General features: G+C 54.8%; 3 protein-coding genes across 14 annotated transcripts; 1 reads left to right on the forward strand and 2 right to left on the reverse strand.

The window, feature by feature from the left end:
* Positions 1-2,451: 2,451 nt before the first annotated feature.
* Positions 2,452-10,552, reverse strand: ZNF668 (zinc finger protein 668). The gene is made up of 3 exons (XM_031432854.2): positions 10,394-10,552; positions 4,323-4,989; positions 2,452-3,883 (listed from the first exon to the last, which is right to left on the reverse strand). Exons 1-3 carry the CDS (start codon positions 10,440-10,442, stop codon positions 2,671-2,673), a joined length of 1,929 nt encoding a protein of 642 aa, XP_031288714.1. The 5' UTR covers positions 10,443-10,552; the 3' UTR covers positions 2,452-2,670.
* Positions 3,828-19,901, forward strand: ZNF646 (zinc finger protein 646). Of its 6 annotated transcripts, none has more exons than XM_064478572.1 (3): positions 3,828-3,951; positions 12,603-18,001; positions 19,300-19,901. In XM_064478572.1, exons 2-3 carry the CDS (start codon positions 12,685-12,687, stop codon positions 19,419-19,421), a joined length of 5,439 nt encoding a protein of 1,812 aa, XP_064334642.1. In that variant the 5' UTR covers positions 3,828-3,951; positions 12,603-12,684; the 3' UTR covers positions 19,422-19,901. The 6 variants fall into 6 exon arrangements, with proteins under 6 accessions (XP_064334642.1, XP_031288713.1, XP_031288711.1 ...); XM_031432853.2 differs by lacking the exon at positions 3,828-3,951 and adding an exon at positions 10,540-10,650; XM_031432851.2 differs by lacking the exon at positions 3,828-3,951 and adding an exon at positions 10,840-10,978.
* Positions 19,902-20,014: 113 nt separating this feature from the next.
* On the reverse strand, positions 20,015-26,628 carry PRSS53 (serine protease 53). 7 transcript variants are annotated; one of them, XM_064478575.1, is made up of 11 exons: positions 26,470-26,628; positions 25,820-25,878; positions 23,690-25,094; positions 23,108-23,373; positions 22,817-23,007; positions 22,455-22,674; positions 21,512-21,662; positions 21,183-21,427; positions 20,951-21,096; positions 20,515-20,731; positions 20,015-20,206 (listed from the first exon to the last, which is right to left on the reverse strand). In XM_064478575.1, exons 3-11 carry the CDS (start codon positions 23,941-23,943, stop codon positions 20,187-20,189), a joined length of 1,710 nt encoding a protein of 569 aa, XP_064334645.1. In that variant the 5' UTR covers positions 23,944-25,094; positions 25,820-25,878; positions 26,470-26,628; the 3' UTR covers positions 20,015-20,186. The 7 variants fall into 7 exon arrangements, with proteins under 7 accessions (XP_064334645.1, XP_031288720.1, XP_031288718.1 ...); XM_031432860.2 differs by having other exon boundaries at positions 22,817-22,971; positions 23,690-23,852; positions 23,959-23,979; positions 24,915-26,628; XM_031432858.2 differs by having other exon boundaries at positions 23,690-23,852; positions 23,959-23,979; positions 24,915-26,628.
* Positions 26,629-26,715: the final 87 nt, after the last annotated feature.

Consider the following 26,715-nt stretch of genomic DNA (forward strand, 5'->3'; position numbering starts at 1 on the left):
AGAACATTACGCTAAGTAAAACAATCAGTCACAAAAGACTACATATTGTATGCCTCCATTTACACGAAATGTCCAGAATTGGCAAACCTACAGAGACTGAAAGTAGATTAGCCATTGACTAAGGCTGAGAGAGGAGTTTGGGGAGGAACTGGAATCAATAGGGAGTGACAGCTAATAGGTATGGAGTTTCTTTTGTGGAAATGAAAATATTCTAAAATTAGATTGTGAGTATACTAAAAACCACTGAACTGTACACTTCAGACAGGTTAATTGTATGGTATGTGAATTATATTTTAATAATGCTGTTAATTTTTTAAAAAGTCAGACTGAGTTCTCAGGGAGCAGGAACTAGGGTATGGGATGCTGATGGTGTCAGAGAAGGGGGACCAAAATCAAAAATCAAGTCAGTAGTAAACAAAAGTTCTGCTTCCAACCACCACTCCCCCAGTCTGGTGTCTGTTTCTCTCCTGGAGCCCTTACTTTTAGACTTTGGTCCCAACCTGGACAGGAAGGAGGCCTGGGGTCTGTGCTTGTCCTGCTATGGGAATGGGTATGAGCAGTGAGTGTCCCTGGTCAAACTGGTGCCCTCTTCCTGCAGCCATGACACCCTCGTCCCTGCTGTTGCCATGTGCACACTTCTCACCTTGTTCTGCTTTGGAGAACCAGCATGAGGGCCTGGACATGACAACACTGTGTGAGGCCCCTGACACCAAGGGGATACCTCCAACTTCTGCTCCAGGTGCTACCTGGTGTACCAGTCCTGGGCTATGGCCAGGTACTTCAGAGTCCCCCATGACTGGCATGTGCATCTGGAGATGGGCTGCACATGGACACTTCCTAAGGCTGCCAACTTAGTGGCCTCCAAGTCCACAGATAATAGGATGGGAAGGAGAATATGGTTCACTCTGATTTTTGGCTCTGTTTTGGCCCTAGTGGCTGGAATTTATAGTCCAGAATCAGTTCTTGGGTATCCTTCCAGAAATATCCTATAGGAATTTGAGTACTTATGAGTAATTCAACCCAAATAGGAGCATACTCTACAGTACTTTGCACTTCAGTTTTTTACTTGACATATTTTTTGGATATTGTTCAACAAGACAGATTGATAAGCCTCATTTTTTAAAAACAGTTAAGTAATGTATTTTATAGTGGCTTCATTAAGTTAGTCCTTTGCTAGTGGGCATATGGGGTGTTCACAGTTATCACAAATTTTGCTGCACCGAACAATCTTTTATCTTCAGTTTTGTCACAGAAGTGGGAAAAGAAATCTGTGGTGTAAATTCTTTGAGGTGTACTTGCTGAGTCAAAGAGTTTATGCATTTAACTATTTTTTAAAATGTGTGTTTGATTACTTTTTTTTCCCTCTTCCAGTTTTATTGGGATGTGACACAGCACTGTATGTTTAAGGTGTACAGCATAATGATTTAACTTACATACATCATGAAGCATTTAACTTTTGATAAACATCAAATCATCTTCCCAAGAAGCCATACCAATTTATACTAAATGTGGGGCCTCATTTTTGTTTTTTGAAAAATTACTTTGCAAGGTATGTAGCCATCCAGAGTATGGATATAACTGTAAAGTTATTTAACAGCCTATCCTTTTCCCACTGATTTGAATAATCATATTTATCATAAAATACATTCCCAGGAATAGGGCTGTTTTTGAAGCCTCTCCCTCACTTGGCTGATTAACTTACTCTTCTGTCATTATTTTCCTTTTATTCCAGTGCTTTGGTGTTTGATTATATAGTGTGTCAAATACATCATCACTACTGTTGTTTTTTTTAAAAACATATTGTACAGGAATTTAGAATTTTTATGTTCTGTTAAAAAGTCCTTTTGAATGGCAATGAATTTAAGGATTAAACTGGGGAGAAGCAACATCTTTTAATAATCTTTCCATTCAGGTATACGATATATCTTCATTTAGTTAGGTCTTGTATCCTTCAGGACAGAGATAGCATTTTCTTCATATAGATTTTGCATGTTTTCTGGTGAGGTTTAGTCTTTTGTAGTTTATGGGTTTTGTTGTTATTGTGAATGGGACCGCAAGTATATTTCCTAATTTGTTATTGCAATTTATAGGAAATATACTAACTTTGGGCCTCCGTTTATTATTTGTAAAAGGACAAAAGTAGAAGTACTTAGTAAAAGGTCAAGTATGGACTCAACAAAGTTAGATAGATTTGTTCATTACAGGACTTATCAGTGACTTTAATTACTTTGATTACCAAGAATCCCCAAGAAGGGTACAGGAATTTCCTGTACTTACTTAACCATGAAACCCTTGTCACAAGACATTCTGAAACATATTTGGAGAAAATGATGCACCCCAAAGACCCTTCTAGTTTCTAATTTGTCAGTCCAGGGATCTCCACTGAACCTTATCTAATGCCCAAACTCCCACTCACTTAGCCCCAACCAGAACACAGAAGACAACCCAATGTCAAAGTGAATACTTTAATGAATGCTGCTCAGAGAGCCATGTCTCTTACTAGCTGCTGCCAGCCTCCACTGTCCCCAGCTATTTGTCAGGAGGGTGAGCTAGCTGCCTGGGGTGCAGAGATGGATCTGGAGTCTAAAGAGCGAGCTGGGACAAAGGGATGTTCGGGAGGCACCCTGTAGGGGCTCAGCTCCCAGGAGTGTGGCGGAGGGGGCATGGGCCTCAGGCTGGCCCCTCTTCAGGCATTCCTAGCAAAGCCACAAGAGGCTCGAGGGGTGTGGGGGTCCCGATGGGCACAGGGTGGGTGCGTTCGTGCTTGCGCAGGTCACTGGCACTCAAGAAAGCCTTGGGGCAGTGAGGGCAGGTGTAGGGGCGCACAGAGCTGTGGGTGCGGCTGTGCTTGCGCAGCCCAGCCCGATCTGAGAAGCTCTTGCCGCACTGTGTGCAGGGAAAGGGCCGGAGCTCTGGGTGTGAACGCTCGTGCCGTCGCAGCAACGTCAGCGTGGAGAACATCTCCTTGCACTCCCGGCACACAAACTGTGGTGGTTTCTCGTCCACCTCCTCACCCCCGACCTCGCCTGCCGCCCCCAAGGGACCAGGAGCCTCCCCAACCCCAGCATCTTGGCACTCCACGTGCTCCACTGTCATGCCCACAACTTGCCACTGGGTGGCCACCACACCACCGGATTCTGAGGGCAGCCCCAGCAGCCCAGCTGGAGGGTCTCCTAGCCCCGTCCCTGCTGCCGGGGCCGTGGAGCCCTCCCCTGCCACGCTGACGGGCAGCGCCAGCCCCACTACCAGCTCCTGTTGTGGGGGCGCCCCTGCGGCCTCGCTACTTCGATGGGTCCGCTCATGCTTCCTTAGGCTTGACGAGACCACGAAGGACTTTCCGCAGGCGTTGCAGTGGAAAGGGCGCTCACCTGAGTGCACCCGGCTGTGCTTCGTGAGACTGGCCCGCTCCGCGAAGGCCCGCCCGCACTCTTCGCAGCGGAAGGGCCGTTGGCCCGAATGCACCAACGCGTGCCTCTTGAGGTCCCAGGACGCCACAAACGTCTTGTCACACTGCAGGCACTTGAACGGCCGGTCGCCAGTGTGTACCCGTCGGTGCATTGCCAGGTCGGCCGGCTGCCGGAAGTCCTTGCCGCACTTCTCGCAGCGGTAGGGCTTCACGCCCTCATGCGCCCGCTGGTGGCGCCGGAAGCTCGAGGGGTCGGAGAACATGCGGCCGCAGCGCGGGCACAGGAAGGGCTTCTCGCCCGAGTGAGTGCGCTCGTGGCTCTGGTAGGAGCTAAGCTGAGTGAAGCCCTTGCCACAGGCCGGGCATCGGTAGGGCTTCTGCGCCGCATGGATGCGCTGGTGGCACGTAAGCGAGGATGAGCGGGAGAAGCTCTTCCCGCACTCTGAGCAGAGGAAGGGGCGCTCACCCGTGTGGGACCTGTGGAAGGGCGGAGGCCCAGCATGAGGGTGGCGGCCCATCACCTGACCCCGCTACCTGTCTGCACGGTAAGTTAGGGCCCCTTAACATCGCTGGGGCTTTGGCCTAATCCCCTAAGGGCCACAGGGCTGTGCCCCAGAGTAAGATACCTTCAGGCCGGGCGTCTAGGTTCCAGACCCATCTGTACACACAACACATCAGGCCCCACTCGCTCCTCCTGGACTCCATTAGAGACCCTCTGAGCCGCCCAACTTCAAGCCCCGCCCCCTGTGGTCCAGGAACCCAGGCCAATCAGACCCTAGTTCCACCCTCCCCTATAGTCCCGCCCCACTCATCTTCCTATTGGCTCATTCTGCTCTGTGGAACTCAATGCCTCCACCCTATTGGTACACGCAGCCCAACCCCTTCAGCCGCCCACCACCCAGCCCCACGCCCTCACCGCTCGTGGTTGCGAAGGTCCTTGAGCTCAGCGTAGGCTTTGCCACAGCGCTCGCAGCTGTACGGCCGCAGGCCGGCATGTGTCCGCCGGTGCTTGCGGAACACCGAGGGGTCGGCGAAGCTCTTGCCACAGTCGGCACAGGCGTAGGGCCGCTCACCCGTGTGACCTCGCTGGTGGATCTTGAGCTTGGAGAGCGCGCCATAGGCCTTGGGGCAGTGCGCACAGCGGAAGGGCAGCTCACCGGCGTGGGAGGCCAGGTGCACCCGCAGGCACACAGGCTGCATGAAGCGCCGGCCGCACTCAGGGCAAGGGAAGGGCTTCTCACCTGTGTGGCTGCGACCATGACTGCGCAACTCAGGTGCCGTTTTGTAGGCCTTGGGGCACAGCGGACACGCATAGGGCCGAGGCTTAGCCGCTGCACCTGACACCTTGTCCCCACTGGCATCCTCCACTTTGGGGTCTGTCTCTGGCTTCAGCTTCACCTCGGCCACCTCCTCTGCGCAGTCTGCAGGCCCATGTGTGGCAGCGTGGCGTGCTGCTCGGGGTGCATTCGGAAACGTCTTGGTACAGGACAGGCACTTATAGCGGCGGCCAGCGCGTTTATAGCCAGGGGCTGGGGACCGGTCCTCCACAGACTCTACCTCCATGGCCTTGGTGGGCGGGGCTTCTGTGAGAGAGGCAATGTTAGGCAGAAGCCACACCCCTTTCCCATTCGCCAAGGCCGATCTCCTTACCAAAGCCCTCTGAGGCCTCAGAGAGAACTCTGTCTTATCTGCATTCCCCACACAGGATGCACATCCTTCCTTACAAACATTCCTGCCTCTCTGAGCTCAAGTTTCCTCTCCAGTCTGTTCATTGATGAAAGAAGCTCCACCAGGTGACCTCAGAGAAGCTAAGAGAGGGGGCTGGTGTCTTCAGAAGGTTCACCTGAACTTCCCTCCCCCGCCTCTAGGCTTTTCCAAACCCTGTAGCATTCCCAGAAGGCCCAGGCTCCATTCATCTCACCATCTTCCTTCTTCAGTTCAGAGGCCAAGACCTATGCAAGGATGCAGACACGGAGGCTACCCAGATGTGGATCTGGGCTGAAGGTCTCCAAGTGCCCAGGGAAGACAGAGGTAGGTCCCGAAAAGGGCAGAGCCAGTGGGCTAAATGTAGTGATTAGCACCATCTGTCTGGAAGGGGTAGGTCCCTAGTGTGTATATTTTGTCTTTTCCTTCTGGTTGGTTAGCTTTCACAGGCAGCAACTGTTCACACAGAATTCTGGCCTTGCACAGATGTAAGGTACTCCACCCCAGATAGGAATCCTGGTCCACCCTCTGCTGTGGAATGGCTGTATGGTTCTTGCTCCCATAGCTCTGGTAATGGGGAGCTCAGTTACTCTCAAGGCAGCTTGAGCCATTGCTAGCAGAAGTTAGAAGCCTCTGACTCATACTCAATGCATCTGCTCTAGCCTGGCCTCCTGGGACACTGGCCCTAGCTAAGGCCTCTTCTTTCTCGGTTCAGAGCCCAGACACCCTCCACCCAGCTGCTCCTGGGGATCATGGCTGGGAGGAAATAGGATTAACGGCTGCATTAGTCTTAACACCAGCTCATCCTCCCTAGGGGATGAAGGGAAGAGGATTATGGCAGATCCACTTAAGGAGTGCTTGCAGCAGCTGCTGGGGGCAGAAGGGTGGGGGGGAAGGTCAGTGTTATAGAGAGGGGAGGGGAGCCAGGTGTGCCCAGAAGCTGAGCTGGGAGGCATGAGGCCTGGATTCTCGTGCTCCTTTTCAGGCCTGTTTCTTCATCTGTACATATCAGGGGTTGGTGGCTTCTAAGTTATGACCCAGGAAGGACACAGGAGCCCTTGGGGTGAGTGGCAAAGGCTGTATCATTAGAATCAAAATCCTTCTGCCTGGTGGCCCTGCCTCAGTCCCCCACCCCTACACACACAATCTACTGTGCATAGGCAGCCAGAGTCTTCTTCCTGAAGTACCATGTGATGATGCTCTGTCCTCCGCTCAAGAACTTTCCATGGCACCATCTTATCACGCAAGATTCCAGGCCCTTCCTGGCTGTTACAAATACTTCCTTTGAGCCTCACTTCCCAAAAGAAGCTCTTCTTTCTCCTTTGGTTTTGTGGTCCCCTTCCCACACAATTCTTTTCTACCCTCAGCTTGTTTTTTTCACTTTTCCTACTAAATCCTGAGGCTGGAAGATAAGTTGAAGGGCTTGAGGCCCAACCTTCCCCATGGCTTGAATTCCCCCTACAGTTTCTAGGGGACCGTTCCCTATCTCTGGATGAGGCCCTCACTACCTCCCTTCCAGGCTATCTCTGGACAATCTGACAGATAAAGTTTTTCCTCAATAAAAATGGTAGCTCACATTTACTGAGCACCTACCTGTTAAATAACAGGCTATATCCTGAGTCTTTACATGTATTAACCCACTTGATCTTCATGTCAGCACCATGAGAAAAGTTCTATTATCACTCACTTTCATTGATGAGGGAACTGAGGCCCAGAGAAACAATACAGCATTGTAGTTAAGTGCAGTCTCTGAAGCTAAACTGCCTGGCTTCCAATCTCACCTCCCTCACAGAAAAGCTGTGACCTTGTGTAATTTCCTTCACGCCGTAGGAGCTCAGTTTTCTCATCTGAAAAATGGAGGTAATAATAGTACTTACTTCACAGGGTTGGGTGAGGGCTGAGTGAGATAAGAATAATTACTGCTCTCAATTACTGAATCTTCTCAGAGCCAGACACTCTGCTAAGTGTGCTACCTTATTCTCTCATAGCTTCCTGAGATAGGGATTACTGTCCTCATTTTACAAATAAACTGAGGTTCCAAGGGGGTCAGTGATTAACCCATGATCACACAGCTAGTACGTCATGCGGCTGGGACTTGAATCCAGGTGTTTAATTTGCCTGGCGTTATTGGGCCCTCCCAGACTTGTCTGCTGCCTGGGCTAGTCCCACAGTGACTAGAACCCTGAGCCTTCAGGGTTTCCCCGCTGCCTTCTCCCATGGGAAAACTCTTTTGCATCCTTCAAATACACCTTCAGGTTACACTTTTGCCTTCTCTCATCCCATAGAACTGCATGGAAACCAGAGCCATCATCTTTATGTTTCTGTTTTCCTCTCAGAGGGCTGGACCCATGGGTTCTGAGCTCTGGGCCACTGTTTTCTTACCTGTGAGCCAGAAACCAGATAGCTGAAGGGGTAAATCCCTCCTCTGAAGGCACTTCCTAGGGGAAATGGTAGGGGAGTCCCAGGTTGGTCCCAGCAGGCCCCAGCTCCATGAAGTAGAGGGCCAGGTTGGTTAGGGCCCTGTCCAAAACCCCACCATCAACTCCTCACTTCACTGTTCATGAAGGAATCTTCCACCCACCCACCACTCCCTAGAGTGATTCTGTGAACTCCCTGCGTGACAATAATCATCCAGGGAGTGTGGGGTAGGACTCAGAAATCTACTCTCTGGGTCATTCCAACCAACACTCAACACTTAAGAACCAAAGTTACATCCTTAGGTCTTCACAAGCTTCTAGGAGAGAGGCATTTTTACTAAGTCTCTTTTTCAGATGTGGAGATTAAGGCCCCCATAAGGGGGAAAAAACTTGCATTAAGGATACATAACTAGTCAAGGAGCCCAGACTCAAACTCAAGTCTTCAGGTCCCTGGGATGGGCTCTTTCTTTACTAGCCTTCATTTATTTAAGGTTTATCAGCCAAATCATGAGCCTTTCCACTGTTCCTGGGGACAAAGACCAGTATCTTTTTTCCGTGGCCAGCAAGGCTCTGAACTACAACTCACCTCCCACTCCTCTCCGCCTGGCTCACTACGTTCCACTCACACAGGTTCCCTTTTTTTCCGTCAAAGACCTAAATTCCTTCCCATCTCAGGCACTCTGCACTAGGAGTTTCCTCTGCTAGAAAAACGATTCCCCAGTTATCTTTATGTCGCTATCTCTCTGATTTCATTTGGGTCTCAGCTCCCTGCCACCTCCTTAAAGAAGGCTTTGCTGACCACCTTTCTTAATGCTATCTGCACTCCTGCTGATCACTCTGTATCCGCCTCCTCTTTAATTTCCTTTATGTTGTTCAACTGGATAACAGTCCTTGCAAATTTACCTTGGCCCAGGTATCATTCTAAGCATTTTATGTGTACTACTCAAGCTAAGCCTCACAACCGTCTGGAAGTCTGTTATGGACTGAATACACGCATGCATGGAAGGAAAGCCATGTGAGAACTTAGAGACAAGGTGGCCATTCAGGAAAAGAGCCCTCACCAGGAATTGAATTAGCCAGCACCTTGATCTTGGACTTCCTAGCCTCCAGAACTATAAGAAATAAATGTCTGCTGTGTCTCCCAGTCTGTTATGGTTTTTTTGGTGGGGAGTTGTTGTTGTTTTTGTGGTAGCCCAGACTAAGTTAAAGAGGTCCCCCCCCCATTTTACTGATAAGGATACTGAGGCACACAGCAGTGAAGTAACTAATCATGGTCACAGCCAGTATTCAAAGCCAGGTGGTCTGCCTCCCAAACATCTGCTCTCTGTCCTCTGATTATCACTTTGCTAGTACTTAGACATTTTGTGGTTCAGTTGTTAATTTTCTGTCTCCAGCCCAAGAGTCTAGGCTGGCAAAGAGCCAAGAACCTTTATTATTCTGTACCCTTTACACACAGAACCATGCTTGGTGCCCCAAAACAAACTGAGACGGTATTTGAACCCAAGTCTATAGCCTCTGCCTCCCCCATAGTAGGAGTTTGTGAGAATGTCGGTCAACAATTATTTATTAACTGAATTTCTCTGCCTCTCCCAGTTCACAAAGTCCAAAAATCCCCCCTGTATCCCACAATGGATTCATTGCTTTAGTGAGGGAGACTTGTCTTTGGTTTACTATTGGGCTCTTATGAGGGGAACGACGTCCTGCTGTCTGAATAGGCTCTAAATGCCAGGGATGCAGAGATTTACTTCCCAGAGAGTTTAGCCTAGAACCCTGTGGCAGGGATGAGGTGAAGAGCCACTTTTTATCCTCTCTGTTCCTCGGTCTCCCCATGTCTAAACAAGTAGTCACCAATAGGTCTCACAGGCCATGAGAGATCTGGTGAGATGGCAGAAGGGAACTGTGAACTATGCAGAGATGACAGCTAATCATCTCCTAGGCATCCAATCTGGTTAGTCCACAACCTAATCCCAGTCTACTTTTCCAGCCTCACCTCCAGCGGCAGGGTGCCGCTCCTGACAGCGACCTTAGCTCCAGGCACAATTTTCAAACTTCCCCACCTAAATGCATCTCCACAGGTAGTTCTCATTGCCTTCTCCCGTGGGAAAACTCATTTGCATCCTTCAAATACCTGCTTCCCCAGTGCCCTCAGGAATACTTAATAGGCAGTAGAGATAAGGGCGCCACGGCGCTCTGAGCCTGTTTCCTTATCAGTAAATTGGGGTCTCTGAGGGATGCAGGAGTTTGAAGGGCGTTAGGGTCGAGAGCTGCGGAAACCCTGCCCTTCTCGTTCCCTGTCGGCGCCCCCGCCAGACAGACAGCCCCGCAGGGCAGGGCCCTGGCTGACTCTTCTCGAAGAAGGCCCTTCATCGGAGACTGTGGCAAGAAGGAGTGAACGAAGAATGACAGAATGAACAAATGAATGGACCAAAGGCCGACTGTGGACAAAGGCCTGCAAGATGGCGTTCTCTAGGACCGCGGGAGGGGCGGCCAGGACCTCGGCCGGGGAGGGGGGCTGCAGGCGCCGAGGACCGTGCTAGGCGGGCCGCGCGCCTGGGACAAAAGCCCGCAACATGGCGTGCTCTAGGACCCCCGGGCCCGCAACGCGCAAGGCGGGCAGCCGTGCCGGCGGAGGCCAGGCGTCCGCTGCAGCCGGTCCGCCGGGACAGCCGGCGGGTTCTAGGACCCGCTGGGCCCAGAGCCCGCCCGCGCCCTCCCGGGGCCGCACTCCTCCCGCCCCGCCCGCGCCGCTCGCGCCAGGACAACCCCATCCGCCCTCTGCACCCACAGGGAAACTGAGGCCCGCTCGGGTTGCGTCCGCATTGGGGCTGCCCGGGGGTCCCTGCGGCTTCCCGCCAGCGTTTCCTACCTGAACGGACTTGGGCTGGCTTCGTGGCGTCAGCGGCAGCTCCTCTCATCGACGGATCCCGGGACACAACCAGGGAGGGGCAGGCGCTAGGACCCAGCGGGCGGGGTGGAGGGTGAGGGAGAGGAGGCGGGGCCGGCGAGCGGAAGTGGAAGGGAGCTTTCCCGGCTAGGGAGGAAAGCAAAGTTTCCGAAGCACTCCCAGTTGAAGGTGGCGGAAAAACAGCTTGCAAGGGGGTCTCTGTGGGTGCTAATGACAAGGTACACCAGACAGGCTTACGGGATGCAGCAGCTATTGCTAGCCTGGGGCTAGATCTCCATGAACTAGAAGGTGGGAGGACAGAAAAGCCATGCTCAAGATTTGTAGTACCGAAATCAGCTTATATTCCACAACATTTCCCTTAAGAACAAGGAGTGACTGAAGCTTCCTACGTCTGTCTTGGGAAGTTTTTCAGGCAGCCCCCCACTTTCGTGCAGTGTCTCTAAATTACTGAGACCAGGTCTGCAGAACCCTTTTTTTCCCCTCTTCTGCGCTCAGCCAGCATGCACCGGAACGATTTTAGCGGCTCTTCCCGGAAGTGTGGCTAAGGTTAGTGCAGAAACAACGCAGCATTCTGACCTACGTGGGCGGGGTCAGAGTCGCGCGTCAGCGGCTTTTTACCCAGCGCCGGAAGTGTGTTTGTGTGGAACCGCTGCTTGGAGGCGGGACAGAAGTATTCTCAAGGCGGAAGTTTCGCGGGGAAGCTTTTGAGGCCAGGACACTTCCTGTTTCCTAGTAACAATAGGAAGTGTCCGCGGAGCTGGGGGTAGACTTCTGGCTCGTGCCAGCTGCGTCCTCTTTCCTCTACCTCCTTCTTTCTCCCCCTCTTTTATCCCTCTTTACCTCTCCTCCCACCTCCCAGGAGCCCTGGCGGAGAGTGCGTGTGTGGGAGCGCGAGAGACCCCCACAGCCACCCCTGGGGCGCGCGGCTGCAGTTAGGGTGAGGGTCCCAGTGCGCAGGCGCACTCCCGTTCGCGGTCCCCAACGGACGCACCCGCGGCGGGAACGAGAAGGGGCCACTGGTGCGAGGTAGGGGTCCTAAAAGAAAATTGGCCAAGGAGATAAGTGAGGCAAATGGACCTCTTTGGTGGTTGATTAGGAGAGGGGACTCTTGAACGAAGGACCTTTGTGAGGTGAGAATTATGGGAGCAGGTTCAGTAAGGGGTTTAGAGTCGGAGATAGGAGTTGTATTAGGGACCCATGGATATGAAGAGTCAGAGTCAGAGAAGGCCAAGGTGATGTAGGAGTCATGGGGGCCTGTTATGGAAAGAGCAAGGGCTTTGGAAAGATTGAGTCAGTGAGTTTGCTCATATGTAAACTGAGATAACAGAGACAATTGCTGTGTGTTGTGAGGATTGACACAACGAATATTCTTTACTTAGCATAGTGCCTGGCACTTGGTAATGCTTAGGTAGCACAGGCTGCTGTTGTCATCAGTATTATGAGAGGAGGTAGAAGGAAAAATGAGAAGGGATGGTGGGGGTAAAGCATGAGAAAGAGAAAGAAAGGAGGTGAAGAACCAGAAATGGATGGAATTTCCAAGATGGAAAATAGTTTGGGATCCAGGGAACCCAAGAGAATCTTTCAGAAAGGAGACTTTGTGGCCTTGAAAGGAGTAGGGGAGGTTGGGAAACAAGCCAGCCCTTCCTCTGAAGGTGGCCTCCTAACCTCACCGCTCAGTTCCTTCAGCTGTCAACTGCAGAAAGAAGCTGCTTTTTCAGTGCCTCTAGGCTACTCTGTTTATTTGGGGAATGAAGAAGGGAGGCTTGGACTTATTGAAAATCCTAGAAAAGGCTCAGGTTTCCTTTTAAGACGTCACAGAAGATAGGTTGTTTGTTTCAGGACTACAGAGAGCAGAGAGTTAGGGACAGTAAGACATTTTTCAGAATAGGTCTGTGATCAGAGATAGATTTCATTCCTCTAGATGTTAGTTTCCTCATCTATACCTCTCTCTAGGGGTGAGTTAGGTCTAGGGGAGCTTCCATATTTGGGGAGCTTGTGTGCAGGGAAGCTTTAAATGGTGGTGCTTCCAGAACAGATCTAGTAGGAAGCCAGTCTCTGGGCATTGCTGCATAGGGGACCTCTCTGTGACCTCTGGTGAACTTGTTGCTCATAGAACCAAGAGGCAAAGTTAACTCAAGCCTTCTTTCTGACCACTACCTCCTCTTCCTAGGCCTTGGACCATCCACCAGAGGAAGATGCTGCTGCCACCTGCCTGCTCTTCCTGAACCTCCAGGTTTCTGCCACACTGCCCCATGGAGGACACGCCCACCTCACTTAGTTGCTCAGACTGTCAGCGCCACTTTCCTAGCCTCCCGGAACTGTCACGGCACCGCGAACTGCTCCATCCGTCTTCTAATCAAGACAGTGAGGAGGTCGACAGCATCCCTCGGCCCTACCGCTGTCAGCAGTGTGGGCGGGGCTACCGTCACCCAGGGAGCCTGGTCAACCACCGCCGAACCCACGAGACTGGTCTTTTCCCCTGTACCACCTGTGGCAAGGACTTCACCAATCCCATGGCCCTCAAAAGCCACATGAGGACTCATGCTCCTGAAGGCCGCCGCCGGCGCAGGCCCCCCCGCCCCAAGGAAGCCACTCCACACCTCCAGGGGGAGACAATGTCCACTGACTCCTGGGGCCAGAGGCTTGGCCCTAGGGAAGGCTGGGAAAACCAGAAAAAACACACTGAAGAGACACTTGGCTCTGAGTCTGGGCCTGACCCTAGGGCAGCTCTGGGCACTTGGGAGGATCCACCTTCCAGACTAGGAGAAGGCTGGGAAAGCCAGCCAGATCCTGAGGAAGGCGCAGAGGGCTGGGGGCCCACCACCAACTCTGCCAGAGACCCACCACTCCCCACCCCAGCTAGCAGTCTCCTTAGCAATTTGGAACAGTATTTGGCTGAATCAGTAGTGAATTTCACTGGGGTCCAGGAGCCCACCCAGTCCCCTCCTGCTGAGGAGGAGCGGCGGTACAAGTGCAGTCAATGTGGCAAGACCTACAAACATGCCGGGAGCCTCACCAACCACCGCCAGAGCCACACCCTGGGTGTTTACCCTTGTGCCATCTGCTTCAAGGAGTTCTCTAACCTCATGGCTCTGAAGAACCACTCCCGACTCCATGCCCAGTATCGGCCTTACCAGTGTCCCCACTGCCCCCGCGCCTTCCGGCTCCCCCGAGAGCTGCTGGAACACCAGCAGTCACATGAGGGTGAAAGTCAAGAGCGGCTGTGGGAGGAGAAAGGGATGCCCACCACCAATGGACACACAGACGAGAGCAGCCAGGACCAACTCCCTGGTACACGGATGCTGAATGGCTCCAGGGAGCTGGAGGACAGCGGCCTGGAGGAGTACCGGCCTTTCCGCTGTGGGGACTGTGGCCGTACCTACCGCCATGCTGGAAGCCTCATTAACCATCGCAAGAGCCACCAGACAGGTGTCTATCCCTGCACCATCTGTTCTAAGCAGCTGTTCAACGCAGCTGCCCTCAAAAACCATGTGCGGGCTCATCACAGACCCCAGCAAGGAGCTGGAGAGGATGGGCAGCCATCGATGCTGCCAGCTCCCCTGCCCCTGGCTGAGACCACCCACCAAGAGAAAGATGTACCCCCTACCACTGTGGACCACCGCCCCTATAAGTGCATTGAGTGTGGTCGGGCTTACCGCCACCGGGGGAGCCTGGTGAACCACCGCCACAGCCATCGGACAGGAGAGTACCAGTGCTCGCTCTGTCCCCGCAAGTACCCCAACCTTATGGCCCTGCGCAACCACGTGCGGGTACATTGCAAGGCTGCCCGCCGCAGCGCAGGCTCAGGGGCTGAAGGTCCCCCCAGCCACCTTAAGGTGGAACTCCCGCCCAACCCAATGGGAGCAGAGGCAGCCCCACACACAGATCAGGGGCCTGGGTGCAAACATGAAGGGACGACCACTGATGTTCCCCCAGCAGCAGATCGGACTGCACCACAGATATGTAGCGTGTGTGGAATGCTCTTTGAAGACCCTGAGAGCCTTGAACGTCATGGCCAGACCCACGGCAATGGGGAGGACAGCAGGACGGAGACCAGGGTGTCGCCTCCTCGGACATTTGCCTGCCGAGACTGTGGAAAAAGCTATCGCCACTCAGGCAGCCTCATCAACCACCGGCAGACCCACCAGACAGGAGACTTCAGTTGCGGGGCCTGTGCCAAACACTTCCACACCATGGCTGCCATGAAGAACCACTTGCGTCGCCACAGTCGACGGCGGAGCAGGCGGCACCGGAGGCGGGCCAGCAGCACCAGCGGCAGTGGGGGAGAAGCCAAACTCCCGTCAGGTGGAAACTGGGCAACAGAGCTGGTGGAAGACAGTGAGGGCCTGGACTGTCCCCGAGACCCTCTGGGGGAAAGTCCTAGAGGAGTCGAAGGCAACATGAAAAGTGATGGGGGCTGTTTGCCGGTTGCAGCTGAAAGGGACGAATGTGGGCTTGAGAGGGATGAGGCCTGTTTCCAGGGTGATAAAGAGAGCAGAGGCACTGAGGAAGGCCTGGAAAGGAAGGAGGCCTGTTTCCTTGACAACTTGGACATCCCAAGCGGTGAGGAAAGCAGTGAGACTCGCTTCTGTGATGGCCTCCCTGGGGTAGAGGAAGATCAGAAACCAGCCACTGGCCAGTCCAGCTCCCCTCCCTGCTCTGCCGAAGCCGCTGATGGCTGGCAGGCTGAGGTCTCCCACACGTGTTCTGACTGTGGGCATTCTTTCCCCCATGCCACCAGCCTGCTGAGCCACAGGCCCTGTCACCCACCGGGCATCTATCAGTGCTCCCTCTGCCCAAAGGAGTTTGACTCCCTGCCTGCCCTGCGCAGCCACTTCCAGAAACACGGGCCTGGGGAGGCAGCTTCAGCACAGCCTTTCCTTTGCTGCCTCTGCGGCATGATCTTCCCTGGGCGGGATGGCTACAGGCTTCACCGGCGCCAGGCTCATGACTCTTCTGGCATGACTGAGGGCTCGGAGGAAGAGGGGGAAGAGGAAGGAGCAGCAGGGGCAGCCTCCACCCACAGCCCCCCACTGCAGTTCTCGGAAGCAGAGCTGCTGAATCAGCTGCAGCGGGAGGTGGAGGCACTGGATGGAGCCGGTTATGGACACATCTGTGGCTGCTGTGGTCAGACATATGATGACCTAGGGAGCCTGGAGCGTCACCACCAAAGCCAGAGTTCTGGAAATACTACAGATGAGGTTCCCAGCTTCATTCATCACCCGGGAGAGTCAGGTGATGCCACAGGGATGGTTGCAGATGGCGTCTTTGAGGGCACGGTGACCTCTCTCTCTGGGGAGGGTGAAGACACAAAGTCTGGAGAGGGGGTAGGTGCTGCGCTTGCAGACAGCCTTTGTGCACAGGGTGGAGAAAGTTCTCTGGAGGCCCAGCCCCGCCCCTTCCGCTGCAACCAGTGCGGCAAGACCTATCGCCATGGGGGCAGCTTGGTGAACCACCGGAAGATCCATCAGACCGGAGACTTCATCTGCCCCGTCTGCTCCCGCTGCTACCCCAACCTGGCTGCCTACCGTAATCACCTGCGAAACCACCCACGCTGCAAAGGTTCTGAGCCCCAGGTGGGCCCCATCCCAGAGGCAGGAGGCAGCAGTGAGCCCCAGAACAGGGCAGAGGAGGGCCTTGGGCAGGTTGAAGTGGAGAAGTTCCAGAAAGAACTTAAAGTGGAGCCCCTGGAGGAGGTGGCAAGGGTGAAAGAAGAGGCCTGGGAGGAGACCACTGTGAAGGGGGAGGAGATGGAGCCGAGGTTGGAGACCGCAGAGAAGGGCTGCCAGACCGAGGCAAGCTCTGAACGGCCCTTCAGCTGCGAGGTGTGCGGCCGGTCCTACAAGCACGCTGGCAGCCTCATCAATCACCGACAGAGCCACCAGACCGGCCACTTTGGCTGCCAGGCCTGCTCCAAAGGCTTCTCAAACCTCATGTCCCTCAAGAACCACCGGCGCATCCACGCGGATCCCCGGCGCTTCCGCTGCACCGAGTGTGGGAAGGCCTTCCGCCTGCGGAAACAGCTGGCCAGCCACCAGCGAGTCCATGCTGAGCGTGGTGGGAGTGGGTGCACCCGAAAGCTGACTCGGGAAGATCGGCCCTTTCGCTGTGGGCAGTGTGGGCGGACCTACCGCCACGCCGGCAGCCTCCTGAACCACCGGCGGAGCCATGAGATGGGCCAGTATAGCTGCCCCACTTGCCCAAAGACCTACTCCAACCGCATGGCCCTGAAGGACCACCAGAGGCTGCATTCGGAGAGCCGGCGGCGGCGTGCTGGGCGGTCCCGGCGGGCAGCTGTGCGCTGTGCCCTCTGCGGCCGGGGCTTCCCTGGCCGGGGATCTCTGGAGCAACACCTGCGAGAGCATGAGGAGGAGACCAAAGGTGGTCAGGGAGGCCCAAATAGCCCAGAGGGCGGTGACCAGGGACTAGAAGACAGACTGGGTGGTACTGATTCGGTGCCCCAGTTGGAGGATGTAGCCACAAGGCCAGTGGAGCAGACTCAGAGCCCCATCAGGGCAGCAGGTTCAGAAGCCACAGATCCAATGTCCTGGGGCCCAGGGAAAGCAGATGGGTGGCAAGGAGACGGGGGATCCGTGAATCATGATGGAGACTGGGTTCCTGGGGGTCACGTACTGACCAAGCCAGAAGACAAGTCAGGGTACGGTGTCCCCAGGAGTCCTTGCCACCTTGGCAACAGCCAGCCCAATGGACCTAGTCTGTTTCCCATGGATAGCTGGGACAGTGGAGACAGCAGCCCTCAGCCCCAGCCAGAGAGCCACTCCTTTTCCTGCAGCCATTGTGGCAAGTCCTACTGCCAGTCGGAAGGCCCCTTGAATCATAACACCCACAAGACAGACCATCACTATTGCCTGCTCTGCTGTAAGGAGTTCCTGAATCCTGTGGCCACTAAGAATCACAGCCACAACCACATAGCTGACCAGACCTTTGCCTGCCCTGATTGTGGCAAGGTCTTTCAGTCCCACCATGAACTAGCCAGTCACCTGCAGACTCATGCTAGGGGCCTCAGTCAGATGCCACCCCAGATAGAGGAGGCCAGAGGTCCCAGAGCTGGGGCTGTGGAGGATGAAGTGGATTTCCCTGGTCAAGGGAAAGCCCAGAAGTCTCCATCAGAACCCCCTGGTGCCCCAGGAGAGAATGCCGGGAGAGCTAATGGAGGCCAAGGCATAAAGTCCACAGGGGCTGAGGATGAGGAGCGGCCCTTCCGCTGTGCCCAATGTGGGCGCTCCTACCGCCATGCTGGGAGCCTGCTGAACCACCAGAAGGCCCACACGACTGGACTCTATCCCTGTTCCCTCTGCCCCAAACTCCTCCCCAACCTGCTGTCCCTTAAGAACCACGGCAGGACCCACACGGACCCCAAGCGCCACCGCTGCAGCATCTGTGGCAAGGCCTTCCGGACAGCTGCCCGACTGGAGGGCCATGGGCGGGTCCATGCACCCCGGGAGGGGCCCTTCACCTGCTCCCATTGTCCTCGCCACTTCCGCCGCCGCATCAGCTTCCAGCAGCACCAGCAGCAGCACCAGGAGGAACGGACAGTGGCCAGCTCTGGTACGGGGGCATGACAGGGTGTGGGCATAGGATTGAAGGGTCCCAGAGGAGGTGGGGACACAGTGGAGGGTTAAAATTGGTCCCAAGGTGCGGGGGAAGCAAGTAGCAAGAGGATCACATGGGTCCCAGGGAGTGGCAGGGGGCTGGGATATGGAGAAAGCTAGTTTGAGGATGCTACCTTTTGAGCGGCTGAGATCTGAAGCCCTGGGTCAGGCGAATAGCATGGTGGGCTGGGGCAGTCGGGGGTGGCAGGGAGTGGTCAGGAGCTGCCCAGGCTCCTCTGCCTTGCTGGAGCCAAAGAGGAATGGTCTGTTTGGGGAGGGGAGGTAGCTGGGTACCATCTAGCTGCTATATCTGGAAACCCTCCTGAACCAGCCAGTTAAGTAATAACTTCCAGAGGAAAAGATGGTCTAGGGTCTGCTCCTTCCTAGAGTAGGCAAGGAGGCAGGGAATGAGGAACAGGGCATGGGAGTCCCCAGACTGGACTGCTTTGTGGCTTCCACGCCGACTTGGTCAGGGAAACTGGGTGGCTAGTTGGCACCCAGCTCCCTGTCCCTCTCCCTGCGTCTTATCTCTGCACCTCCTCTTTTCTTGGCAACTAGACCCTTGGCGCTTTCCCACCTATGTTGCCCCACGTCTCTTCTCCTTCCTGTTTTTCAATCCTCCTCTTCTTTCTTTGCTGCATATTTCCTTTTTATGATCCAATCAAATCACCCTTTTTACCTGCACACCCTGCTCCCCATCAGCACACCTTTAACTGGAACTGAGTCACAGATAATTGTTTCTTTGAAGCCAGGCTCAGCTGTAGTAACAGCAGTCATTAGCCCCTATCTCCTGTCCTCTATCAAGGGGACTCCCCACGAAAGGCACCTCGGCCCAGCCTCCACAAGGCTGTGGAGGAGTGGGACAGCCTGTTCCCTCAGCAGGTCCTGGTCTCGCTCTCCACCTCCTCTAGGGGCCCGTAGCCCTTCTCCCAGGGCCCCTTCCATTTAGTGGCCACCAAAGGTGGGTGTCCCTAAGATGGTGGGCCCTTGAAGGGAGACTGTCAGGGAAGGAGGGGACAGTGGTGAGATGCCCCTGAGAGCGCTGACAAGAGGACTTTCAGGATAAAAGATTTTTTGTGACCCTAAGGGAACGAGCGAGGAGCTAGTTAGCCAGGTCTGGGAAGATAATTGGGAGTTCTCATACAGGCCTCAGGGGCCATGGGCGATGGGGAGTGGCCTGCGGGGCTAGGGATGGGGGTACAAGTTGTATGGAGTTTGCCCCCTCAGTCAGTGACCTCCTCTCTCTCTCCCCAGGATCCCCAGAGGCACCAGCGGCAGGCAGAGGGGACCTGTCATTGCCCCCTCCACCCACCCCCACAGCCCCACACCTGGACCCTTCACCCCAGTGGCCTGCAGACCTAAGCTTCTCCCTCTGAACTTCAGTTCTCCAAAGATCAGAATGTGGGGTGGGGGGCAGGTTTGCAGGGAAAGGCTTGATCTCCTTGTTTTGCTCAGGAGTAGTTTGGGCATCCCCAGCTCTTTTCTCCTCTCACCTGGCGAAGAGGACCCAGATCTGGCTTCTTTCCCAAGGAGGGGGTGAGGTCTTCCTCCTGTCCTGTCCTTGAAGGACCCCCTTTCCCCCAGCCTTTGTCACCACCTTCTTCCCTGTGACCAGCTCTGCAAGTAACCCAGTGGCAGGCTCGGCCATGATGCTGGGCCCCCCTCACCAGCCAGATTCCAACACCAGGGAGAGGCAGATTCAGAGAGAGCCGCAGGTGGGAATGTTGCCTGTGGAAGGGGAGCCTTTTACTACAATTTGTAACTTATTTTCTAAAATCTATTTTGTAACAATTTATTTAAGTTTAAAAAAAAAAACAGGAAAATTGCTCCCCCCCAAAAAAGAAATTTTCAAAGTATGAGGCTGGTGTGATTGTTTCTGAGGGGATGAGGAATAGGGAAAGCTGGGGATGCCTGCGTCGGACTGCAGAGCTGGGTGTGGGGGAGCACCCACAGGCCTCGTCTCCCTGTCCTGCAGGGTGGGGAGCAGGGGCAGCTGCGGGTCGGGGCAGGCTCCTTCCTAGAGCCCATTGTGCCCACCTTTGGGCCTGCCTGGGTGTGTGTGTCAGGGGGATGGGGTAAGAGCATGGGAAAAGAGATGTGGGAATTGCTTCCCTGTAACTGCGGCGTCCCAGAGCCACCTGTCAACAGCCGGCTGGTTGGCCTGTCAAGGAGAGGAAGGAGGGTGGGGTTGATCTTGTCCTCACAGCTTCCCTCCCTCCCTCCAAGGAAGAGGTAGGCAGTGCTCCTTAGGCCCCATGACAGATGGGAAGAGTGAGGTTTGAAGAGGTCAAGAGGCGTGCTTCAAGTCAAACAGAGACGAAGAGCCAGGACTTGAATCCAGATAGGTCTGTCCTCTACTCCACCCCACCCAGGGAAGCTCCAGGTGGGTCAGGACAGATCCTGCCCTAGATCGAGGGAGAAGCGATCTGGAGAGGCAGATGTTGACAGGGAGGCCCCAGGGCCACATACTCGTGTTCACAGGGCAGCTTCCAGGCTCAATCTCAGGCTCTGGCTCCTCAGCGAAGTAGACCTGCCAGTCCAAACTGCTGACCCAGTTCTCATAGGTGGGGAGCGCCGCAAAGACAGCAGGCCTTGCAGGGCCTTGGCAGGCATCGCCAAAGCTGTGCAGCCCAGCCAGGAACCACGTGCCCCTCACCTCATGCACCAGCGGTGCCCCCGACAGGCCCTGTCAGGGGTTAAGGGACACTGAGTGACTTCCATTTCTCCCCAGGTAGCTGCAGGGGGCAGAAGGGGCCTGGGCTGAGGCTCTGGCTACTTGGGAGCCAGATGGCAGAAAGGCTGATTTAGGTGAAAGGTGGGTCTGAGCGTGAGCATGGCAGGAGGTCTGTTCATGAGTGGCAGCGTGAGGGGTCTGTGGAGTGAGGTTTGGGGGACTGGGGCTCACCTCGCAGCCAGGCGGCTCACCCACAACACTGGTACACACCATCCCTGACAGAATGGGGATGCTGTCGCTCCCAAGGGCCGCATGCAGGCGGCTACAGGCCCTGGGCCCCAAGATGGTCACAGGCACCGTCTGAGGGGAGCTGGTGCCTGCAGGACGAGGGAGAAGACCCAGCTGCCTCCATGGCCTGTAAACTGGATGCACAGCTGCTGGTGGCCCTGACCTACCTACATACCTGCTCCTTGGCGGGCTAGCCCCAGGACCCAGCCGCGTTCCCCATCAGGCAGGCGGTGGTCATCATAGGGCAGGCATAGGGGCCGCAGGCTGGGACCTAGTGTTACGGGCTGGGCCAGCAGCAGGAGGGCCACGTCGTAGCCCCCTTCCGGGTGGGTATACGCCCCATGCAGGATGACTTGCTTCAGGCCCCGCTCCTCTGGTTCAGCTGCCAGGCCTACAGTCCATTCCTCTGGGGTCTGGCGCCTGTGCAAGGACAGAGTTGACAGCACTGGGTGGCAGAGCTGCCGGCAAGGGTGCAGGCACAAAGATGAGGGAGACAGGGCTCACCCAATGAAGCAGTGGGCAGCAGTCAGCACCACCTCCTCTGACACTAGGGCTCCGCCACAGGCCAGCTTCCCTTGGTGCTTCAGCCTGGCGTCCCAGGGCCATGGGGAGGGAGCTCCTGCCCGAGGGCCTTCTCTCCTCAAGGATCCACAGGCTGAAACAGACAGATTACATCATCTGCCTTCTTGCTAAGTGCTCACTGCATGCCAGGCTCTGAGCTAAGCGTTTCCCACGTGCTATCAAATATCCTCACAATGTCCTTTTAAGCTGAATATTTGTTACCCTCATTACCAAAGTTATCCAAAGTTTCAGAGAGGTTAAGTGACTTTCCAGCTCAGTAACCACCGGCAGGTAGCCGACTAGGGATTCAAAACCCAGGGCCTAAGCTTTTAACCCCGATGGTCCAGTCTCATGGGAGTGGCCTGCTCATCCTTCCCCCACCCCACCTGTCTGCACCCCTCTGGGCTTGGACTGGCCCCAGAACTCCTGGCTCATTAGTGCTTCTCTTACCATCAAGACAGAGCTTCCTTCCTGGGAATTACTTTACATGCAATTTGCATGTTAGTCACTTAATGCCAAAATTAATGCCCGACTGAGCAGGAGCCCTACCCTGTCCAATCTTGCTGAGTCCCTGCTTGGAAATATGTAGCTTACCCCTAAACCATCAATCAGATCTCAGAAATCCCTCCTTACCCAAACTACAAGTGGATAAAGTTCCAAGGCGTCTATGCCTCTTAGCCTCAACGGGGCTCTTCCCATCCTAGGGGTGGAAAGGGGCCTTAAAAGCCTCTTCGTTAGCCCCTGGCAGTGTGTAGACACCCTGTACCAGTTCTCTATTCTGAGCTGAAATTTGTTCCACTGTGGCTTCCACTCACTGCCCGGAAGTCCTCATGCAGGCCTGGGGAAGGTCCCCACATGTCCCATTCCTAACACCTGCTGCTCATACCTACACAGCTGTCCTCATCACTGATCTCCGGGGTCTCAGGGTCCTGAGCTAGGAAGGCTGCCCCCTGAGCTCGAGCCTGCAGCCAGGAGCTGTGAGTAGCCGTGTTGGTCAGCAGCACAGGAGTGTCTTCCTGGGCACAGCTTGATGCGAAACTGATGATCCCAGCTTGAATCCAGTGTCCATCAGGTTCGCGGCACAGCACTGGGCCCCCGGAATCTCCCTGGAGCCAGGCAGTGTTGTCAAGGGCAGACACCTGAGCACCCACCCTGGGTGGACACCCTCTACCTGCGGTCCTCCCACCCGTCCCTGTGGATTGAGGCTAGGCTCCCTCCCCTTCTTGTCCCCTGTCATCCTCCTCAGACCTGACAGGGCCCCTGCACCCCGGGCTGGGGACCCCCACACAGCATCCCAGACCGGGCCGGGCTGGCCAGCAGCCGCTGGTGCAGCCGATTGTAGAGACAGTTACACGTAGGGCGGCTGATTAGACGCAGGTGCAGATTCCGTAGGGTCCTGGGAGCTGGCAAAAGAGAAGGGGTTGGGACCAGAGTGGGCTCTGTGGAGCAAGGGAGACAGGGAACAGGGACATTTGGCAGCTGAAGCTGTGTGACCCTGGGCAAGTTCCTCTCTGGGCTGTAGTCTGGGCCAGCACTTACCATCATTGGTGTCCTGATCCCAGCCAGTTGCCCAGCAGGAGGTCCCAAAGGGGAAGCGATGGGCAGGTTGGGGCAAGCAGATGGGTGTGTGGGCCACGGGGTGGGCAAGCTGTAACAGGGCCAGGTCTGAGCCCTGGCTATAGTGGTTATAGGCCCTGGGCAGCTGCAGAGCAGTCACCCCCACCTCCTCAGCCCCTGGGCTTAGCCCCTCACGCTGCAGAGATCCCAGAACAACTGACCAGGAGTTCAGTTCAGTCACTGCCGCCCTGGAAGGGGAGGGACAAGACCCAGGCATTGAGTGCAAAGGGGGACACCATGGGAGGCAGCACAAAGTAGGTGAAAGAGGGGCCAAAACCTGTGGCTTTAAGCAAAGTCTACCCTTCTCCCAACCTGTTTTCTCATTTGTAAGGCTTCTACCAAAAAGGTTGTTAATAGTTGTTGATAGTATGTACCTAGCACACAGCGTGTTTTTAATAAATGGTACTTCTTTATTCTAGGGGCAGGGCTCAGTCTTGTGGGGTTTGGGGACAAATCACCCACCCTGAAAGCCAGAAACCCTGTTTGACCGCAGCCATGACTCACTTTTCAAAGCAGTGGGCTGCAGTTAGGACCCAGGTGTCCGCCACCAGGGAGCCGCTGCAAATGTGGACCCCCTGCTGCCTCACACTGGCCTGCCACGGCCACTCGCCAGCCACCGTGTTGCCCTCCTGAGGCTCGGGGGGGCCGGGGCCACGCTGCCCGCATGCTGTGGACAGGTGTAGGTCAGGCTGACAGCAGGCCCCTGTTCTGCCCTCACCCCAGGCCCAACCCAGACCCGAGTATGACCCAGGCCCCATGGCCCCAGAGCTTACCACGCTGAGCTGCTAGAAGACCTGGGGAGAGAGCGACACAGGTGAGACTTGGGGGAGGGAGCCTCACCTGCCTGGCCCAGCCTTGGTGGAGGGGACAGGTTTGGGGGACTTGCCTGGGTCCTTGCCTATGACTCTGGGGCTACCTCACCAGCCCCTCCCAGAATGAAAATATTTATATGAGATCAAGAAACAGTTTTTATTGGAACCTATTCAGAGTGTACACTCAGTAATTAGTTCTCTCTTCGCTGTGCTCAGCACTCTTGGGCCCGAGGGGCAGGGCCTGGGGTTCATCTTGGGGCAAGGCCAGCCCTCCTCCAGGCTTCAGAACCCCCAACTCCTGCCCCTGCTGCTGAGTCAGGGAGGCAGCCTGTGCATGTGGAGAGCATTAGCTTAATTGTGCCCTTGGCTGTGGAGGCCTAAGAGGAAGGATTAGAGGCCTGCGTCATGTCCAAGTTGGGGAGGGCGCCGAGAGATTGAGACTCACCCCACCCCTGTTCTGACAACTCAGACTCCCCCACCTTTCCAGAATCTGCCAGAGACTCTACCAAAGGGTTCCCTGCCCTGCCTTTTCCCCATCACAGACACACACAAACATGCCCATTGAACATCTGAGCCAGGAGAGGTGGGTAGTAGGTAAAGACAGGGAGACTGAGGCCAAAGGGCCCCAGAACTTGCCTAACGCCATTCTGGAAGTAGAGAGGTAGACGGGGGCACAGGGTGCACACAGGCGTAATGACAGTTCCCGCACATGTAGACTGTAATCCAGCTCAAGGAAGTCACACCCCTTTGGACACAGGTGGCCATAAACACCTCCCCATGCACAGCCAGACACAGTTATGTGCCAAACTGTCACCCCACAGGCAGGCTCCCTTCACACACCTGCAGGGGCTGCTGGGGCAGAGGATGGCTTGTGAACCCCATACCACTTCCCACCCACCCAGATACGGGTGACTCACCCTCTACGAGGACCACCATTCCCAGGATGAGCAGCCTTGGTCCCCAGCTCTGCTTCATGCTGCTCCAGGGCACTCTGCCGCCTGTGCTCTGGTTCCTGGAGAAGCCACCTGGGTCTTCCTAGCTCCACCTCTGCTCCACCCCCAACTTGCTACGACTCAGGTGTCATTGCTTTTCTTGGGCTGGAAGGGAGCCAGCAGTTCCTAGCTCTGGGGCTGTGGCTGTGACCCTGGGCTCTTCACCACCTCTCCCTGAGCCTCTGCCATGCCCAGACTGGGTTCAAATCCCAGGTCCCCCACTGACTACTTGAGTGACCTTGGACAGCTAACCTGCCTGTGCCTTATCTGAAAAACTCAGAATTGTTGAACATAAAGATGCTTAGACCGAAGCCTGGCAGAGTAAACTTGCTCCCAGCATGGAAGCTGTTCCCCAGGAACAGGTGAAGGACCCTCCCAGTTCTCACTTTTCATTTCTGCTTCCCTGCCTCTCTCCCAGGCCTGGGTCCAACTGGATTTTGCATACCTTCCCCTGCTACGTTGCTTCAGAGGCAGGGTGTGCAGGGCTATATCGAGGTGCCAAGGCTGTTTCCTGCTAGGTATGACACCAGCAAATCTCAATGCCTCTCTGTCACCTTCCCGGGAGACAGGGTTACACCTCATAGGTGCTGGAAGACTCAATTAGGAGGGAAGAACACTTGGCGCACCCTTTCTCCCTTCCTGGCTTCTGACTTGGGACAGCCCAGACTGTTCAGGAACCCTGACCCCAACCCAGAGGCAGCTGTGGCTCCAATTAAGAGTACAGATACTGAAGCCAGATGGCCCTGATGGATTCAAGTCCTGAGGGCTCCCTAACCCCCTCCCCAAAACAAGCTGTGTGATCTTAGGCAAGTTACTTAGCCTCTCTGTACCTCAGTCTCCTCATCAAGATAGGGATACAGTCGGTCCTCTGTATCCACAGGTTCTGCATCTGTGGCGGATTCAACCAAACACAGATCAAAAAAAAAAAAAAAAAATCCAGAAAGTTCCAAAAAGCAAAACTTGAGTTTGCTGCATGCCAGCAACTAGTTACATAGCATTTACATTGTATTTACAACTATTCACATTGTATTAGATGTAAGTAATCTAGAGATGACTTTAAAGTATAACTTTAAGTATATGGGAGGATGTGTGCAGGGTATATGCAAATTCCATGTCATTTTCTATAAGGGACTTGAGCATCCTTGGATTTTGGTTTAGGGAGTGGGTAGGTCCTGGAACCAGTCCCCTGTGGATACCAAGGGGTGACTTTAATAATAATACCTACCTCATTCCGTTGCTATAAGGATTGAATGAGTCAACACATATCATGTTATTAAACAATGCTTCACATGTGGATGAGTGCTTAGTACACATTTGGAGAAACAAAACAAAACAAAACAAAACACTCACAACCTGCCCCTGGCCCTCTAGGGCCATCAAGACTGGCTTGAGGTGGCAAATAAGGCAGCTGGAGGGATTAAATTTAGACTATAGGAAAAATTTCCCAGCAAGCATGCACAGAATCAGAAGCGCAGCTCACCCTTGCAAATGCACGCTTGGCCCTCCCAGAAGACGAGGCCTGGCTTCTGTAGGCAGCAAGGACAAGCTGCCAGCCTGTTTCCTGGGGGTGGGGGCTGATGGCACCCCAGGTCTTGCTGACTCCACATCCTGGAGAAGGGACTAACCATCCTTCCCAGGTGGGCCCTCCTCTCCCTCTGACTCGTATTTTCTGGTCTGGTCCCAGAGGAGGAAAGACTGGAGAAGGCCCAACGCTAAGGTCCCTGGC

This window comes from Camelus dromedarius, chromosome 24, assembly GCF_036321535.1.
Source record: "Camelus dromedarius isolate mCamDro1 chromosome 24, mCamDro1.pat, whole genome shotgun sequence".
Lineage (NCBI taxonomy): Eukaryota > Metazoa > Chordata > Mammalia > Artiodactyla > Camelidae > Camelus > Camelus dromedarius.

Excerpts from the sequence above, each read along its gene's own strand:
- ZNF668 (XM_031432854.2), bottom strand. The coding sequence starts at position 10,442 with ATGAGAGGAGCTGCCGCTGACGCCACGAAGCCAGCCCAAGTCCGTTCA. Across the intron at positions 4,990-10,393 it reads GCCAGCCCAAGTCCGTTCAG|AAGCCCCGCCCACCAAGGCC; the intron begins GTAGGAAACGCT and ends CCTCTCTCACAG. Across the intron at positions 3,884-4,322 it reads GACCTTCGCAACCACGAGCG|GTCCCACACGGGTGAGCGCC; the intron begins GTGAGGGCGTGG and ends GCCCTTCCACAG.
- ZNF646 (XM_064478572.1), top strand. The coding sequence starts at position 12,685 with ATGGAGGACACGCCCACCTCACTTAGTTGCTCAGACTGTCAGCGCCAC. Across the intron at positions 18,002-19,299 it reads ACGGACAGTGGCCAGCTCTG|GATCCCCAGAGGCACCAGCG; the intron begins GTACGGGGGCAT and ends CTCTCTCCCCAG.
- PRSS53 (XM_064478575.1), bottom strand. The coding sequence starts at position 23,943 with ATGGGGCCTGGGTCATACTCGGGTCTGGGTTGGGCCTGGGGTGAGGGC. Across the intron at positions 22,675-22,816 it reads GGGTGCAGGGGCCCTGTCAG|GGAGATTCCGGGGGCCCAGT; the intron begins GTCTGAGGAGGA and ends GCCTGGCTCCAG. Across the intron at positions 20,207-20,514 it reads AAGCTGCCCTGTGAACACGA|GCCAACCAGCCGGCTGTTGA; the intron begins GTATGTGGCCCT and ends TCTCCTTGACAG.